We start from the raw sequence: 19,570 nt of genomic DNA, 5'->3' as shown, positions 1-19,570 counted from the left end.
TTTTTTTTTTTAATTTAATCACATTTAATTTAAGATGATTTTCTTGAGTAGACATGTTCTGAAAAGATGATGAGCTAATAAGTCATTTAAATCACATATGGTTTATTCAAAGCTTTGTTTGCCACACATGTCAACGGGAAAAGAATAAGGAGGATGGCAAGTACAGATTGGAATAGCTACTCAAGACCACTGCAACAATTCACCTTTTTTATTTTCTTAACCAGAATATTCTAGTACATCCTTACTGGACACAAAAGAGTGGCTGCTACGACGCACAGAAACAGATTACAGGCTAATTAACTAACCAAGACTGTCAGGATAATTAGGATCCTGAGCTTTTTCAGGAACACCAGCTACCGCAGCGGGAATATCTACCAACTACTGTAGCTTGCTTAATTGAAAAAGACTTGATAGAATTATTAAAGACTACAAGAACTGAAAACTTTTGATGAGACAGAGAACAAACATTTTTTTTTGTGGGAAAATGCCAGGGACCAGAATTAAGCCATCGCCAGAGAAAGAGGTGACTAAGCAGGCAACTATTTCCATTCGGAATAAATCATTTTTATGCTAGTCACAGTGTGAATGAACATAATTATATGCCTCTTAGATTTGTTCATGTTTTTCTCTTTCAGTTGCAAATCTGCTCAACTATCATGTTTAGCTTTCTCTTCAAAATGTTACTAATACTGTGTAGTAACACATCGCATGGACTATCTTTGCATCTGAAAATCACAGTCTCCAATACCACGGGATTCCAAGCATGAGGCCCACGACAGGTTCACTGCAACCCTATTTCTTGCTACAGCTTTTCCTGCATAAGTAAACACAAAGAGAAATTGCAAAAAGATTTGAGAGTATTTTGATAGGTCAAACGAAATCAAGACATATTGCACTCTAATTGCTTGCACCAGTATGCCTCTTTTACACTGAAGAGCAATTAAATAATCATAGACCCTGCAGATCAAAGTAGAAAGTGGCTCTAACTAGCAAAAATAATCATCATCTCTGCTGGCCTGGGTCCCATGCTAAGAAATGCTACCTATATGCATCGCTTTGCAACTAGCTGCAAAATGTTAGCTATCATTTACAGTTTTCATATGCAACACTAAAGGTAAATAGTCTATAGATTTTGGAATATTTTCAAAATGAATTTCCTTAAGCTCAAAATTTCCTGCAGAGAGCAGAAGATGACACCTTTACTAGCCAAAGAATTCAGGTAAATTTGTGCAGGAAAAGGAAGTCTCTTTTCCTAGGTTTAAGATATTATTTTGCCCTTAGGTCAAATTTTGCATTTTGGTCATTCTAGCTGAAAAAAAAAAAATCAGAAATAAGTGATACTCAAAGCAGYAGAATAACTATTTCCACAAAACAAAGGACTTATGGGAATCCACAAAGGTGGTTTAACAGACAGCAGAGATGAATGTTTGAAAATATCAGTGGCAGAAGCTTCAAACCCCTCTCAGCTTCCCAGGGAGTTTGTGCCTGGGGCCCTGACACCCGCACAGAGGGCAGGGAGGGCCCTGCAATGCTAAGAGCAAGGGGTATTTTCATTTTTTGCCTCCTTCACATAACATTCAGCCCCAGCCTGATGCCCTGCTGGGGTAAGATGCCCCTTACTCTCAGCATCCTTCCCTGTTTCTCCCAATTCCTTTCTTTTGCCACCCATTCCCTTTCCCGCATGGCCCCTGTCCCTGGCTTCTCCATACATCCCTTTCCTAGCCCCAACCCTTGGCAAACCCTGCATCCATCCAAGGTTCCCTCAAGCCTTCCACACTTGGATATTTACAGTGGGAGTCATACTCCCTTGGCTCTAATCTGCTCCTCATAAAACAGCAGCTTCATTTAATCACTGGCTCAGAAATCACAAATACATTTTATTAGACTTATCTGCCCTTACAGGCGCACTGCAGGGCTGCTCCGAACGAGCCGCTAYGGCCAAGCCGCAGCCCCGGGTTTCTCCACGGCGCAGTGAGGTGCAGGGGTGCAGGCGCTGCCCCCTGCGCGGGCACRGCCGGGTTCAGTGCAGGCGGCACCSGCGCAGGGCTCAGGCACGAGGGCTGGTCCCACGGGCACCGCGAGCCCCAAGGCTGTGCTGAGGGATTGCTTACTGCTCGCAGGAAGCAACCGAAGCCAAACACGAAATCCAACTCAAGCAAATTGCTACAAAATCAGCTAGTGGTGATTTTGCATGTAGAAAAATACCCAGGGAGAAACATCTATTGAAAGCGCAGTGCCAAGATAAAAATCTGGGCCACCATTACCTTGGGAAAGCACACTATTTTAGAACAACTTTGAACTCAGCCTGTCTCTAGAGTTGATCAGGAAACTGTTTTCATCCTCAGCTCCTCCCAAAACATCRCTCTTTCTATCTTTAGGAACATTAAGGCATGTTTAGCAACACATTTGTCGATGTATTTTCTGATATATGCCATTTTCACCCTCGGAAAAAGCCTGGCAAGACAACACAGAGCGAGTGCGGAGGCACAGACCTGCTAAAGTGCAGCTCAAAACTAAAACGCCTCCCGGTTCTGCAGCATCTCAATTTATGTCTAAGGCTGAGGTCCCAGAGTGCAGGCTGCGTGACAGCACGCACAAATAAATATTCTTCTTAACTGTATCTGCCTTTGGAGATTGGCACAAAACCCTGACTCCAGGGCCAGGCAAAAGGAGCAGGCCTGCTGGTCAGGCAGCGCCAGCGGCTCCCGACAGCGGCGCTTTTCCCTTCCCACTGCTTCCCGGGAGTGGCTGCTACCAGGCCGAGCGGCCGCGCTGCCGGCCACAGCGGCTGTCCTGCAGAAGGAGCACACACCCAGAGGCACGCAACATAAATTCATTTCTTTTAATCCTTTCTCAAATTCCTGCACTTTAGGCACTCAAGAACCGCCACGTTAGTCCCACCGTACTGCGACTAACGTGCACAGGAGCATATCCACAAGGAAAGATAAACAGCTTCGCCTCAACTTCTGTTTTTCCCTGGGTGCATAAATAAGGGGGCAACCCAACAGCGTTGCCCAGCTATGTAACATATATTTGACATGAGAGAACGGTTAAATCACTTACAAAGTTAGCTTTCTATCTAAAATGCAGCTTTAACTTTATTCTCTGCTTCCCATAGCTTACAATATGGCCAGCAGAGTGTGTTGAGATTTTGTATGAAATGTTTCGTACTGGGAGCAGCTTTATTTCCACAATTTGCAAAATACCCATTCAGCTATACAAAGATACAGAAATGCAAGTTTAAAAAACTGTTTATCAGACACTGGCATTTTTCCTGCTTCGTAATTCAAAAAGGATCTCAGTAAAGAAAATTGAATTTGGCAATCCATTAACATAGATTTGATGCTCTCTCTGTTCATCTCTTGATGTCTCACCCCTTTCAGAAAAATGAAAATAACTCACGGTAAAAGAGTGGCTGTTCCCCATATTTATTCACTATATTGGCAATTATTAAAACCCTGGAAGAGCTATTGAGGCTCTGCTGACTCACGATGGCAGAGGAGTCATTTGTTAGCTCCATGAGGAAGATGGGGGAAGGCGAGGAGGCAGCACCAGGGCAGGGCCCCCGGCACGGYGGGCAGGGCGCCCGGGGAGGCCGCGTGGCAGCCAGCACCAGCTCTCAGCTGAGAGGATTTCCAGGCCAGGGGGCCCTGGGTGCTGGTTTGCACCGAGCCTCATCCCCTCAGGCTGGAACCTGAGGCACTTCCAGCAGAGCCTACCTGCCACAGACGTCCCCGGCAGCCGGTGGAGGCCTAGCGGCAGCTCCAGGAGAGAAGSGAGCTCGTGCCAGGGCCCCACGCCTTCCGAGGGTGCCGCCCTGCTCCGGCGGGCACAGCTGCCCGGCACGCGGTGCCTGGCACAGCCGCAGCCCCAGGGCAGCCCGCAGCTCAGCCGGACACAGGCTCTACTGGAGAACGGCAAATGGTGGCAGAGATTGACAGAGGAATTAACCCTCTCGCTCTCCTGGGACCTGACCCACGGGGCAGGATTTTCACAGGATGTGACTTGATGCCAGTAGCTATTTTGGCTCAGGGCATGAGCCAAACATCCACAGTTCCGCCTGGGACAACCATGCTCCTGGTTTAGGCATTGCAGGGAGCTACTTTAATGCTCCTGGGATCAACCTAAGCCTGAAGTCATTCACACAGCCTGAACATTAGGCAATGCTGGCATTTTCAAGTGTGGAAAATTCCAGGTTTCATATCATTTTAAGTTTTTCAGCGCTCACAGCAGCATGTAACAAGGRAAAAGTTAAAGCATGTTATTCAAAGGGGTAAGGATGCTGCCTCGGAGAGGAAAACAGGTTCCCAGAGCTGTCTAGTTACATTTGAGSGAGCGTAATCTGGAGTCTGCTCCTCTCCAGGCTCCAGCCTATTCCTGCAAGGCTCCAAGCCACGAGTTTACACTTCCCACCATCTGCTCTGATTGCGGATTGTGCGGTGAGGGCTTCTAGTAGGGTGCACTTGCTCTAATGCCATCTTACCTTTCCTCAAGGCAGATAAGAGGATGTGTCTTTCCTTCAAGACACAGGGGAGAAGGGAAGACTACAGAGGGAGAGAAAAGCTCTCCAGGCAATATACAGGGGCTGTCCAGAGTCACACAGAAGCACTCTGCTTCCACACAAAACCCCGTCTAGGTCCTAAGTTGCAGTAAAAAGTGCTCACCTGATTCAGGTGCCACACCAAGCCTGCTTAGCCCCCGTGCAGCAAGGGCCATGGAAGTCTGTGTGTTAAGGGCTGGCGTTGGGGAGGCAAGTGCCCGCAAGCCGGGAAATAAATGAGTACAGTACTCTCTCTTCTAACCTCCTGGCACCGGGCCTTGCAGCAGAAGAGAAGAGGGTGAAAAGGCAAAATGTCAGCTACAGAACATTTTTCATGTTGTAAAATACAGTGTCCCCACTGAAATGCTTGATTACAGAGACACCGAGGGGCTGATACTTCACTATAAGCAGCAGTGAGTTATTGCAAAAGGTCACGCATGCACATGTGCAATGCAACAGGGATGGGGGGAAAGCTTCAGGACTGAAGGTTTGTATCTGTGTCCTACAAACGCCACGTCAGGCTCTCAGATAACAGTCTCAGCAGCACACGCTGAGCTTTCAAGTACTCAAGACAGCCTCCACAAACAGCAAAAGTGACTAAGAGGATTTGGCTGTTTCGGCACATCTCTAGTTCACGCTGGAGCTGCCCATCCTGCCCCTATTAGTCCCTCAGAACAATCCCTCTTTTCCCAGCAGAGCTTACTCATTTGCAAGATAAAAGGCAGACATTTCTGCACATGCCCATAATATTCTCCACCACTGGGGGCAGCTTTACATAAGCCTGCCTTCCCGGAGCGCGGAGCAACAGTCGGCYGCGCTCTCGCAGCCCGTGCGCAGAGCGAGCCGCGCTCGGCGCCGCGCGCTYGGCTCCCGCGCCGCACGGCGGCTTCCCGGCTGGAGCGGGGGCACTGTCGGCCCATGGAATACAGATGCCTGAATGCGGATAGCCAACGCTCGCGGCGAGGAATCTACCATGCTCTCCTGTAAAGAGAGATTTTGAAAGCCAGGTTCCTAACTATAAAGATGCAGAAACGTAATATCCATGAAGATCCTATTACCTAGGAAGACTTTGACATTTTGCTGCGAATGCCGTGTTGGGATTGATTTATTTTTGGAGTGCTCTGCATGGCTGGCAACGAATAATGTTCCAAAATCGGTCCATCTCCCAAGGGGTCCAATTTTTCTTCCCGGGTGTCAGCGAGCCCTGACTCACTACAGTGCAGCTGACAGGGGCTGCCATGCTTGTGGCACACTAAGCAAAAAACAAAGACCTAAGGACGACCTTTGAACAACACAAAGGATGGGTATGTTTCTCATGTTCTCTCTTTTTTTAATATATAGTTCATAGCCACTGCCTAGCCTCTGCTTTAATTACTCCATAGACTTACCTTGATGTGATTTGTGATTACAGTTAAATTGCTTAGGGATTACACCCTTTTCCCAACTGTTCTGCAATATTTATAAAGACATTCTTAAAAAAAAAAAATCTGAGTAAAGAAAACAATGTGCAAAGTAGTTGAGTCAAGCTAGGGATTTTAAATGACTATTGCAATAAAGATTTTAGCGTGATTTTTAAAAAATGACTGATGTGTGGGGGGATAACTTTTCTAAGTTGTTTTTATTTCCAGGTTTCAATGTAATTAGGCTACTGAGCGGATCAGCTGTAGCTCTGGTAATAGCCCCTACTGTATTACTGACAATGCTTGCTTCTGCTGAACGAGGATGCCCTAAGGGCTGTAGGTGTGAAGGCAAAATGGTATATTGTGAATCTCAGAAATTGCAGGAGATTCCCTCCAGTATATCTGCCGGTTGTTTAGGTTTGTCCCTCCGATATAACAGCCTCCAAAAACTAAAATACAATCAATTTAAAGGTCTTAATCAACTCACCTGGCTCTATTTAGACCATAACCACATCAGCAATATTGACGAAAATGCTTTCAATGGAATACGCAGACTAAAAGAGTTGATCTTGAGTTCCAACAGAATCTCCTATTTTCTTAATAATACCTTCAGACCTGTGACAAATCTCCGGAACTTGGACCTCTCATACAATCAGCTGCAGTCTCTGGGATCTGAGCAGTTCAGGGGCTTAAGGAAGCTGCTGAGTTTACATTTGCGATCCAATTCCCTAAGAAACATCCCTGTTCGAATATTTCAAGACTGCAGGAATCTCGAACTGTTGGACCTGGGTTATAATCGGATACGGAGTTTAGCAAGGAACGTCTTTGCAGGCATGATCAGACTGAAAGAGCTTCACCTGGAGCACAATCAATTTTCTAAGCTCAACCTGGCACTTTTTCCAAGGCTAGTCAGCCTTCAAAACCTCTATTTACAGTGGAATAAAATCAGCGTGATAGGACAAACTATGTCCTGGACCTGGAGCTCATTACAAAGACTTGATTTATCTGGCAATGAAATCGAGGCTTTCAGTGGCCCCAGCGTTTTTCAGTGTGTGCCCAATTTACAGCGCCTCAACCTGGATTCAAACAAGCTCACATTTATTGGTCAGGAGATTTTGGATTCCTGGATATCCCTCAATGACATCAGCCTTGCCGGGAATATATGGGAATGCAGCAGAAACATTTGCTCCCTGGTAAACTGGCTTAAAAGTTTCAAAGGGCTGCGSGAAAATACAATCATTTGTGCCAGCCCCAAAGAGCTGCAAGGGGTCAACGTGATCGACGCGGTGAAAAACTACAGCATCTGTGGCAAGAGCACCACAGAGAGGTTGGAGCTAGCACGAGCTCTCCCAAAGCCAACGCTCAGCCCCAAGCCCGCCAGGCCTAAGCACGACAGCGAGCCCCCCGAGCCGCCGAGCGCCGCGGCCACCGACGCGAGCTCCGAGGCCGAGCCCGACGCCGAGCACATCTCCTTCCACAAGATCATAGCGGGCAGCGTGGCCCTCTTCCTCTCCGTGCTCGTGATCCTGCTCGTCATCTACGTGTCATGGAAGCGCTACCCAGCCAGCATGAAGCAGCTGCAGCAGCGCTCCCTCGTGCGCAGGCACAGGAAGAAGAAGAGGCAGTCGCTGAAGCAGATGACGCCGAGCACGCAGGAATTCTATGTAGATTACAAGCCCACCAACACGGAGACCAGCGAGATGCTGCTCAACGGCACGGCCCCCTGCAYGTACAACAAGTCGGGCTCCAGGGAATGCGAGGTATGAACCATTGTGGTAAAAGAGCTTTTAAACGCTGCRAAATAGTGGTGCTTTATTGAACTCTAGGGACTATAAAGGGAACATTTCTCTCACTTCCCTGGCACAGCTCTTCCTGTCACTTTTTTTGTACAATCATAATGCTGGTCATTTTACTCTCATACATAAGCAACTCATTGAGATTTAGATACCACAACCAATGTGAAGCCTGAGCTCTGCTTCAATACAATACCTATTGTACAAACCCTCTACTGATCATTAAAGTCTCACTTGTTTTTAAATAGAAAACTTCTTTCATAACTACCCCACTGCACCTGCAGTGAGTGTGCCTCTGCCTAGGGAGAAAAACAACAGGGCCAAAAAAAAAAAAAAAAAAAAAAGGACCCCCCCCCAGAAAAGGAAAAAAAAAAAAAAGGGGCGGGGGGGGGAGGACTTTCTCTCTCAGGCCCCCAACCCAAAGCCGATACAGCCCTGCCTGTGCCCCGAAAGGCACTTGTTTCCCGAAGAGCAGCCCCAAATGGCAGCGCCGCTCCTGCGGCACCCGCGGAGCGCTGCGGGGCGACCGCGTGCGGTGGCTCCCGGGGTGCCCGGCTGCGTGGCCAACGCCGGGGAGGCAGTGCCCCCAGAGCCGAGCGCCAGCCCCGGCCCAGCACCGAGAAACCCTTGGGAGGTTAATACAAAAGCAGAGAACAAACRCTGGAGGAGGGGGTTAACTGCACTGCATTATAACACAGTTCCTAAGGCTGATAGCTGCTTATTGAAACCTGTTTGTGTGACTCTTACAAAAGGTGCCAGTGTTTATCCCTTATATCCAGTTGCCTTTCAGAAAGTAGTCAAAAGGCATTCATTAAATGAGGAGCAGAAATTCCTTATTGATGCAATTAGAGGAACTCAAATGGGCTGCAGCAAAAGCAAGACCACTTCCTGCACACATTTGTTCGAGTGCTCATTAGAAATTCTCTTTTTAAGACGGTCAAAGACATTAATGTAGCTGAGGAAACCATTAAATCTGTCATTTTCTTCCATTTCTTTTTGGTTGCTGGACTGGGCTTGTTAAGGTTTTGTGATGTGTTTTGCACACTGTCCCTCTAATAACTAAATGAAGCTTCATTACTTGCGAAGCTGAACAGCATGCATTGCAGGAAGAAAACAACAACAAGAAGCCAAGCTGGTTACTCACTAATGCAAGTCACCAGAATCCTGAGGGATCTCAGTGACAAAATATTTTTCCATTTTAGCATAATCCTGGTGACAAGAATTCACAGACATTCCTATTTAATCCCCATCCATCCCCTGATGGATGACTTCCCATTAAATAGGAATGCGTCTGAATTTTCTAGGCAAAATTACAGATTGGTAATCTGGCTCCTCCCCAGCCTCCCTCTCCCAAAGGCATGTAATTTTACTGATTGCAGAGGAATATAACATCCCCCATATTTCCAAATAAATCATATCCCCTATATATTTTGATGGTCTATTGAATAGCAAGGCTATCTTTCCTCATTCTTGAGATAATACAGCAGCACCTTTGCAGAAGCAAGTCATTAAGTTAATTATCTCTATTTTGTTACTTGATTCAGCTTAGCAAACTGCACGTCTTGAATCAGGCAGGAGGGAAGGCTTCCACAAAGCAGTTGCACTGCAGCAGATTGGGAAAAGCAGAGCCTTCAGCCGAGAGTTCTGCTGAATTTTCATGGAAAGAAAAACAAGCCAAGCCACTCACCTTGAGCTGTGCCAGACAGCATCAACAAGGCTAGAAAGCAGCTCTTAGAGAAGGCAGGCACCTGAAGTATATTTTTGCATATAATGAAAGTACCCTCTGTTTTAAGGACAGCAGGGAGGAGACAAGAGCAGCGGAAGCCCCAGTGAGTCCCGTGGGTCGCGTGCAGCCCCCGTGGCCGGGGTGCTTGAGCAGCCCCAGCGTGGGGACCCTGCCCCAGCCCCTGCCAAGGCAGCTCCCTGCGCCCGCAGGGGGCTCAGGCTTCCCTGAGCAAATCTTGCTCATCTGAAGGATTAGGGGGTTCTGCGAGCGACGTGTTAAGAACCATCTCTGCACTAAGAGGTTTCAATGTCTGCAGTGGTGACTAGCATTAGGTCGAGCCAAGGCAAAAAGATTTAGCTCCAAATATGCATGTATATATGCATGTACAGACATACATGTGCCTATATACACGTACAGACATACATGTGCCTATATACACGTGTGCATGCATGTGCATACATGAATGGAAAACCTGCCATTTCTTAGCTGTGGGACTGCCAAGTACACTCCGAAAATAATTTCATTCTATTAAATCAGAATTATTTCTATTTAAAAGCATTGAACGCATCTTCTAAGCAGTGTTACCTCTTTAATGGTCTGTGATGGTGAATGAGTTGAAAATAACTCGGAGCTTGGCTACCTGTGCTCCCATCTTGCTAAAGCCTCCTTCTAACCACATCAACACTCAGCAATCCACAGCCTCCTACAAAGGGTGATACCTGTAGGATTATTACCAGTTCCCTTAGGAAAATTGTTAATTGTAGGTTTGAAAAAGAGAGTAAGGCCAGTTTGTCACTAATGGTAGATGGATAACATAAATAATTCTGAAATGCCAGCAAGTTTATATTCAAGTAGAGGCATGCTCAAAGAGCAATTAATTCAGTTATTGCCTAGGAAACACCTAACAGACTTCCCTTTCCACATATACTTCCAGACAGACACCAAGCACAGATGTGTGCAGATCTGACACTCCAGTCACGGATAATTAAAGTGTTGCCTCACTATGCAACAGAAAACACTCAGCATAACTAACTGAACCCTCTTGCACAGCCTCATGGTGGCTATGGCTCAGAAACCATTTTAAACCAGCTTTGCAGCATGTTATAACACATTGCAGCGTGGATTTAATGTGGGCAACGACTGTATGAGCTAGGCTAAATTTAGTCTCTGCCTTGCCACGCTAAACAACACTGCAGAAGTGACCGGGTCTGGGTGGCAAGGCCATTGCCCCAGAGCCACAAATGCTGCTCATCTCGCAGGCCTGGTTTGCAGGGTCACAGCAGCGAGCACCTCTGCGAAACGCTGCGACTCTGGGTAACACGACCGAAGCTTTAACGCTTCAAACAGTGAGAGAAGAAACTGCTCCTTCCTGCCCTCCTACCTGGACAGGGGAACCCGAACGCGGCTCGGCTTGGTGCTGGCCGCCCGCGTTGTGGCTGCCACGGCGGCCGGTGGGGCGCGGCTCGCAAAGGAGCCCAGTGATGTCTTCTCAGCGCCGGGCCTTCCCTTAGCACCTCTCCGCGCTGTTAAATACGCCTTGGTTAGGAGAGCAAGGAAGCCTTTTAGAGGCTTTTACAATTATTCTTCTATTGCTTTTCCTGAGTCATACCCAGTGTTTTGGGGCTACAAGCCAAGGGCAAGACATTTTGTTCCACATCTGCCAAGGTTGGTCTTCATTTTCATTGGCTTTGCAGTGGATATTTGTTTGACCAGGGCAGAGACAAATGCTAGTTCAAGGTACCAAACTACAGTTTTTCACTTCATTGTAGTACCTCCAAAAATCTTAAAAGGTGGCAGGCTTCCCCCACGACAATAGCATTGCGTGACAAGGTGTTTGCAGGAGATGTGGGAGGGCAAGAGACAGCAAGGGCAACAYGACCAAAGACCTGAAGCTTCCTGCTCAAAGAGCCTCCCAGCCCAGAGACTACTCTGCCTCWCAATTACGAGACCGAGATGCAATTCAGCAGCTCCTAGAATAAGTCAAGCGATATTTCAGAATTATAACCCGCATTGAATGCTCATCTTTGGGGAAAAAAAAGCTAATGCACTAAGCAAATTCAAGTAGACTTGTAATGTTCATTCATTGTGCTGAGATTACCTCCAGCAACTGCAGAAGAGGCCCAGAATAATGAGAACAAGTGGCTTGTGAACAACGAGCACGAGCTCCTCTGCTGGCTGGCGGGTTTTCACTGCGTGCTGCCCACACTCACACACTCATCATGCCTCGCAATTCAGCTACTTGTTATGAACTAGTGAATCTTGATAGGAAATGCAACTATTAACATAAATGTGCAACATTCCTGAACACACAACTAGAAATTCTCAGTTTGCTGTAAAGCAACTCTAGATAAATATTCTCCAAGAGGAAATCGTGTGGAACAATAGTGACATCCAGTGGGTACTYAGCTTAACCACAGAGGTCTATTGTCCAATTCAGTCATGTCTCTTTTTTTACTTTGCACCCTTCTGAGTAACATGATAGTAGCATATATTTCCCTTGCTGTCTATCTTATCAGGAGTGCAATCATGCTGCAATTCCACCTCTGTATTCCAACCTTAACTCAAATGCAGTGAATTAGTAGAGTATTCAGAGTAGAAAAAACAGTAGATCAAAGCCAGCAAGAAATGGTCCCTGTAGTGCAAAAGGATCTGCCATTACCAAAGACCATTCATGGGTAAACAAGGAAAGGAGAAGTAGCAAGATAGTGGCTACAGATTTAAAAACTACGGTGTTACATTACGATATCCCCAAAATAAACTAAGCTTATAAACAACTCAAATTCCAAACAAGAGATTAAAAAAGAAAGAAAGAGCATTTTGAGTTCAGTTTTACCACCCTGAGAGAAGCGTACTATTAGACATCAAAGGGAAGGTCACCAGCCCCTGGGAACCAATAAAAGCAACATCTTCATCTTCAAAATGCGTAATTTGCTTTTGTATCTGTTGTATATTATCTGAGTGATAACATAAGAGCAATGCAGGAAAGATCAAATTCCCGAGCAGTAATCACACCAATGGGAGACTTAGCAAGTACATGAATACACAACGTATTTGCTTGTGAAGATCAAATAGCTGTCCAAGTGTTAATTACTTTAACCTACTTCAGAATCAACTTAATCACTTTTTTACCTTGCAGCAACCTCTGGTATGTATTGCATTAATTACTTCATGCCTCAGAGCTTCCCTATGTCAATGTTTAGGGCAGTAACTTCAAAATCACAATGAACAACCTAAGTGGATGGAGTTAAGAGTTACAGCCAGTGTACAAAATACAGATCTAGTTTCCCTTAACAAGATGCACAAGAACTTATTTCACTCCTTATTCAATGAAACACAGTTCATATTTGTACATTTTTTTAATGTCCTTAAGTGTGTTTGGAGCTCACTAATCACCAATAGGTAGCTTTAATTTTTATCTTTCCCAAACCTGGTGTTAGGACAGTGGAGCTCAGGACAGGGCCCTGAGGTGACCCCAGGTGCCCAGGCTATTTCCTGGCATTCTGGTGAGTGGATCACAGCAGGCTGTGAAGAAGAAAGCAGCAGCCATGGACAGATCACCTTGAGGTCTTAAATTAAAAAAGAGTTTCTTCAAGGCACCTCAAGGCAGTTATCCCCAAGTTGCTGGGCAAGATCTTACATAACAGAAAAGAGAGCACCACAGATGAGAACAAGAACATCCTGGTAAAAACAACAACCAAGGAAGAACTGTGGGGAGAGCTGACGCGTTGTATTTGACCATCTTTCACAGAAAGCATATCCCTCACCACAAGTATTGCCTGGGGTATATTGACACATAGCGCTACCATGACACTAACATCACTGCCCTAACGTAAAAACAAGCTCTGTTTGCTGGGAGGTGACAAAGGGCAGTAAATCCCTATTCCTCTCCTAATCCTTCTTTCTAAAGAGATAAACAAAACATACACAAGTTATTACAGGGAATATTTTACATTCACGTAATAAACATAAGTTTAAAGTTCTCCATTATTGAATCCAGGAAATTTTGCAATAAAACAAAATCTTTAACTTTATTGTTTCTCACAAACTCTCTGGCTTGCCTAGATAAAACTGGAAGAGCTTGTAGAGTTCAGACCAGAGATCTCAAGGAAAGCCCTCAAACAGAAACATAGGATACCAGAACATCTTAATTACTCCTCTACTCACACTCCAAATAAGGACCTTACCAGGCTTGTTGCTTCATTATGCAATTAAGAAAACCAGCTGCCAATTCTCTGTCCAAATCCTTTCCTTAAAACTAGTAAAACATCTACCCAGCTAGGTCTCCCAGGAACCTCACTGTGCTCTGCTGAAACAAAAAAACCCTCCTGGATATTGGCAGCCTGTGCAGAAGTTGTCCAACTTTAATAGTTATTACTCTCCCTGGAATGCAGCAGCAGCTCCACACGAGCAGCGTGCTTTACCTGCGCCACCGCCCAGGGTGATATACTAACTGCTCCAGGAACAAGTGGCATCTTTACGGCTGCTGCTCTTGCTGGGCACAATTACTCAGAGAGACAGGAAAAGGGAACGACTCACAAAAAAAGATCACATCTGTCCCTTAGAGCTCTGCATATGCCTTGTGGTACAGGCAAAAATCAGGGAGGATCTTTCCATTTCTTTACAAGTTGGACAAGAGGTCTTAAAAGATAAAAATCGCATTCCAAAAGAAAACAACTGGAATACTAAAAACTGTATTTGTACATTTCTTAATGTATTTTAAACATAATTTAAAAAGAAAAAAAGAAAGATTCTTACTATCTGGTTCCATTCTAAACATTAGACAAAAGCTTCCCTGTCTTTTTTATTTCACATCTAGCAATAATAGCAAGAAAATACCTTCTGCTGATATAAGCAGCATTATTGGGAAATTGTGGGACTCACTTGACATGAGAACAATCAAAATATGTTTCATCTTACTGTTTTGTTCTTCCTCATAAAATTATCTTCAATGTCTCTGGAAATGATGAGATAGTGGTAACTGGTAACCTTTACATTGCTCTAGCTGAGTACATCCTCCTAGCATTTGTTCTGTGCTTCATGACAAAACCCAGGCTATTTGCTGTGTCCTTTACAGTCAGGGAGCAGCTTGCTGAACGTTTGAGTAATGGTGCTTTAACCACTATCTCTAATAATGGTAACAGTCACATAGTTTTACAGTTCTGATTTTTAATCACACACTCTTTTCACTTCCTTAAAGGCTGCAAAACACACAAATCACTTACAAAAAAAGGTAATGAGATTACCAGCCCTTTCTGCTGCTTCAGCTCTAACACAGGAGGAAAAGCATGMACAAAATGTTCAAAGGGACAAACAAGATCTCTGGTGTAAACTGGGCATCCTAATTGCCTTTGTAATTCTTCCCTTCATTGCTCTCCAGATTAAAAGTAGCTGTAGATGAAGGAAACCTGAAGGCTGAACATGAAGACTGCCAGCATATAGATAGCGTGCAATAATAATACATTAGTTGTAGAGCCTCTGGGCCCCTGAAAATACAACCATCATAAATGGATTCCTTAATCCAAACTACAGATTTTATAATATATATTCTAGCATATGAGTTGTTTCTAGTTTGTTTCTAGTTTCTATTTTTATATATTTTTTATATATAATATAGATTTATATATTATGAAGAAGCATCTATCTGGCGTGGGGTAAAATATCCAAAACCCATGCACCAGTGGACTGCAGCTGGTTGATGCCCTTCCTTATTYCCAGTTTTCAGGCTATAGAATTAAGTAGCAGAACCATATAGAAAACACTTTAAACTTCATCTTACTTCAACTTGCTGCTAGTAACTTTTCAGTTTCCTAGGATCTGTCCTGTTTTCTTTGGAACAGACCACAAGAAAGACTTGAAAAGCTGCAAAGGGCAATTCAGAGACCCAGATCCCACTCACCTGCAGCAACAGCTGAGCTCCTCCCTTCAATATTCTTTCCTCTCAGCTCCTCCCCAGACTATGGGTAAGACACACGCAGTGCTCTGGGCAGCTTCCGAGGCCGGTCCTTAGCAATTTCCTTAGCCTGGCCACAAGCAGCCCGTGCCAGGTTTCTCCTTCACCTCTCATGGGCAGCACCTTGAGAAGAGTGCAGATGCTGGCAAGGGGTCTCGAAAAGGGACTGCCACTAATTCCCATCACACACATCAAAAATAACCAGCCTCAGAAAAGGAAGTTACCTGTGGCTCAGTTTCAATTCCAAGGATCTATTTCTTAACCAACTTGTTCCCCAGTAATAATAATCACAGCAATTCAACTCAAAAATACTGAACCAAGATTTGAGAAAAGGATCATCTTTTTCTCTTCAAAAATATAATAAATTCAAATAATCACTCTAGTGCATTAGAGTTTTGCTGGAAACACACTGATTCTTGTATCATGGCACTCCCCGAGGCAGCATTACCCTTCCAGACACGTGCAACAAGTCATGTCCTCGGAACAGCTCCGTGTCGCTGGGAGGCCCGGCACACGCGCGSCATCCCACAGCCGTTCCCACCCCGCACTGTGCTCCCCACAACAGGCTGCTACCCCCCTGCCAACCAATATCACACAGAGCTCCATGGAAGCCCTTCTGCACACGCTTTTCCTAGGGAAAACTGGGTCTATTCCAAACAGGCCTTCCACATCTAAGACTAAGTTACATTTTTTTTTTTTTTTTAAACCAGAAAACTACCATTTTCATTATTTGCCCTCAACAGTTTCCCCGCTACACTATTGACATGAACAGGGGCCTGCAGTACAACTCACAGTGTTACTTGCCATTCTCAGGATCTGGCTGCCATTTCCAATTACCAGCCAGTAACGCGGCCTTCATTAAAACCACAWTTCCTTCAAACATACATAAAGCTGGACAATGTATTTTAGTTCATCCTTAATGATACTGGCGGCCATATAAGTATTGTTTCCTTTTTGCTAGTGAGTTACAAGCACAGACAACGCGTGGAAAAAAATCCTAACATCTAAGACAGAACCCTATACATTAAATCTTCCGAGCTTCATAATTTTTCCTAAGTGGTTTCCTATTTTCAAAACTCCTATGTCAATAATAAACTGTAACTACCATGGGGGAAGCAATCAGCTCTGCAAGGCAGTCTGTGCTTAATTGCCAGCAACCAAGTTCTTCTATATTCGAAGTTTTATCTTATTTCCAGGGTTTGTTTTACAGCTCAAAGAAGCCGAGAGCCCCCAGCTGCGGCCTCTCCACATTCTTCTGCCTTTTTATTGATTTCTGCATGTGATCTTCCTTAGGACAAATCTTGAAACATTTTGAAGTGAGAAGCTATTGCCTACCCGATCGAGCAGCAGGCAGCRAGGCTATAAGGGGAACAGTGCCTATGAATGGCAGGCAGCCTGCCCTTAATTTCAGTGTGCTGAAATCTAGCAGTATTCCCAGAGGTTTCTTTTTATGAATGTTTGATAAAGCACAATACCTTAAACAGTAATGCACRATTCCCTGCTGTCCAAAAGGGAATTTTTCTGTGCTCTACCATATAATCGTAGGTTCTGACAGAAGAACCGAGATATTTTTGTAGCAGAATAAAATAAGTTACGTAAGCGACATAATAGATTGTACTCTCCGATCTGCAGCCGTGTCGTATCCGGGCTATGAGAGTATCGTTAGTCACAATTTGTACCCATAAGTAACGATCACAAATGCATTCCCCCAGACCCACAGCCCTACTCATTTGTATGCTTTGGCTTCCTGTATGAACCGACACGGCATATTCTAAATTTAACAAAGCCAATTTCTTTTAAAGCCTCATCACACTAATTACAGCCATCCAGTGTGTAAAATACATTTTGCCAGTAAGGACCAGAGGATTTCAATTAAACGTAAATCCTTATTCAGCACTCCAAGCTCTTAGTGACTGAAACTCATTAATGAGATGATGCAAAGCAAGTGCTCCCGGCCGCCGCTCCGCAGCGAGAGCCTCGGGGGAGCATCGGGCACAGCAGGGCCTGTGTGTGGCCAGCGCCTCCTGCTCGCCTGCCCCGCTGGCTCCCGCGCCTCCCAGCCATGCACAGGTGTCCCTTGTCCCTCTCTCGGACACCCTCAAACTGCAGGCCGGCGAGCTCTGCCTCTCGCAAGCCTTGATAACAACCCGGCTCCAGCAGCTGTCTGAAACAGAGACGAATTTTGACATGGGGGAAGACTCACCAAGTAACAAGGAGTATGGAATACACTGAAACAGGCTCGAATACTCAGAAAAAAAYGGGGGGAAAAGAATCAACTATTTTGAATATCTGTACCTTGTGCAGGATCTCTAATGTGAAAATTAACATGATGTTCAAAATTTGTCTGACATCAGCAAACAAGAGCTACCACTGAGGTACAGGCCTTGCTGTAGCAGCATGCTGAGTATTTAACCACTGAATTGTTAACTATTTATTGTGATACAACATGGGTACTTGAGACAAGGCATATTCTTAGATGGGAAAAGGAAGCAGATTTGTCTAAGATTAATTTCACAGTTTGATTACTAATCTCTTCCATTATTGAATGTACTTGCAGAGGCCTCTGCAGATAGAAGGCCTCTGTTTATGGATAGGGTAGGTTTCCAGGCAGGCAGTTATGCTGCAGTTTATAGGCAACATTTCCTCTGCTGATGTGGTTAATTAAAATGCACGGTTACAACAGGCTCTCTTAGAGCTGCAGCTGAATAATCCACGCTCCCTTTCTCCTCAGCAGCACCGCACGCTTTGTGGCTACTTCACACGGCTGCTCCAGGAGAGTTTAATCAAAGATTCACGAGTTACGCTTGGGAGCCAGAAGTCTTTCCTTTTTTTGAAAGATTTCAAGTAAAACTCTCATTTTCATAGAGCTCCCCACTGAACGAGCGTAACCGGTGCCATTTACCTGTGCCCTTCACTCATTTAACATTTCCTCCTTCACTTCTCTGCAACCCCAGCACAAAGGAAAAACAAACATTATCTCAAGTTATTTCTAGCATAAGTCTTTAAGACCTGCTTTGTTGAATGAATTCAGGAAAATGGCTTGGAAAGGGGAGGGCAGCAGGAATAACTGCTGATGGAAAACCTGGGCCAGGCAGCTGGCAGAGCAGGGCTGAAAGCAGCAATCCAGGGCTGGGCACCACACTAGGGCTCGTGCGCTGCAGAGGGGCTCCTTTAGTCAAAAAGAGTAAAGCAGGGAGGGCTGGAAAAGAAGCCTCTTCGGTTTGACTTGTGCTCGGACTGCACCCAACTTGGGGGCTGCCCAGGTGCTGCACTTTGCAGGATGTAGGCGGCAAACTCGGGAGAAAGGAGCTTTTTTATCAAGCTTCTAACTCAATCCCTGCAGCAAAACAGCCTGTCTAGGGTGGCCACTGCATCCCCTAGGGCAGCAGCTCTGCCAGCCTCCACTAGGTCAGGGTATTTCTGCTTCTTTGAGAGGAGACTGTATGCCRGGTCTCTTTGTTTTGTTACAAGGATTCATTTGTGTGCTTACAAGTAGTTTAATTTTTCCCCTTTATGCAGATGTATTTTTCATTTTTGAACCATTAAACTGCATGGGCTACTAAAAAGCCTGCACATACCCTAGCTAGGCCAGAACAACTGTAGGTCTCCCTCACTTTACATTTATCTGCCCAACGAGCAGGTACCTGCCCCATGGCTGAAGGGAAGCTGCTCCCTGAGCCACATTATCCTTCCTTCTGGACAGTGTCCAGGCTGTCTGCAAGGGGCACCCTGCAGGGCTCACCCCATCACCCTTCCGCTCTCTCCAGGCCACAGGAGGAAGAATCCCTGCTCGTGCTGCTCCCACTGCCTTACTCTATTTAAGTGCTTGTTTAATGGAGAAGCCAGGGCGCTTTACAGGGCCTTCAATAGCATCATTAGCTTTCTCAGGTTAACTATGAGCTCTGGCATGTTATTTTTTAGGAAGTCTCATTTTGCTTGACAGTAGTTTTAYATTGACTACAAGGAGAACACTCTGTGTCTGTAATAGCCTTATTCTTTCCTGTCCCATCAAGGCTCCAGCCCTCAAAGCTTGCAGAGCCTATRGGAAAGAAGCCAGTAGTAATATCCATGACCATCAACCTTCCCTTTATTTTCCGTTTTTACAATGTTTCAGGGTTTAGTTTAGCCTTGTTGCCTACACACTGCAGAGCTGAGGCTCAA

At 45.3% G+C, this 19,570-nt stretch overlaps 2 protein-coding genes across 3 annotated transcripts in view; one reads left to right on the top strand and one right to left on the bottom strand.

Annotated features, from left to right (window-relative positions):
- The window catches only part of CTNNA3 (catenin alpha 3), a 314,978-nt gene that overhangs the window by 120,761 nt on the left and 174,647 nt on the right, over positions 1–19,570 (bottom strand). The window lies entirely within an intron of this gene.
- Positions 5,412–19,570, top strand: part of LRRTM3 (leucine rich repeat transmembrane neuronal 3) — a 77,133-nt gene continuing 62,974 nt past the window's right edge. The window contains exons 1-2 of one of the 2 annotated variants that reach the window (XM_026042682.1): positions 5,412–5,844; positions 6,169–7,700. In XM_026042682.1, the coding sequence (XP_025898467.1) occupies positions 5,841–5,844; positions 6,169–7,700 (1,536 nt within the window). In that variant the 5' untranslated portion in view covers positions 5,412–5,840. Of the gene's footprint in view, positions 5,845–6,050; positions 7,701–19,570 lie in introns of those variants that run through there. The other variant, XM_026042681.1, reaches the window with a different exon arrangement.

This window comes from Nothoprocta perdicaria, unplaced genomic scaffold (assembly GCF_003342845.1).
Source record: "Nothoprocta perdicaria isolate Ctin4 unplaced genomic scaffold, notPer1 scaffold_310, whole genome shotgun sequence".
In the NCBI taxonomy this organism is placed as follows: domain Eukaryota; kingdom Metazoa; phylum Chordata; class Aves; order Tinamiformes; family Tinamidae; genus Nothoprocta; species Nothoprocta perdicaria.
The sequence above is the reverse complement of the archived record's forward strand: the minus strand, read 5'-3'. Positions and strand labels throughout refer to the sequence as shown.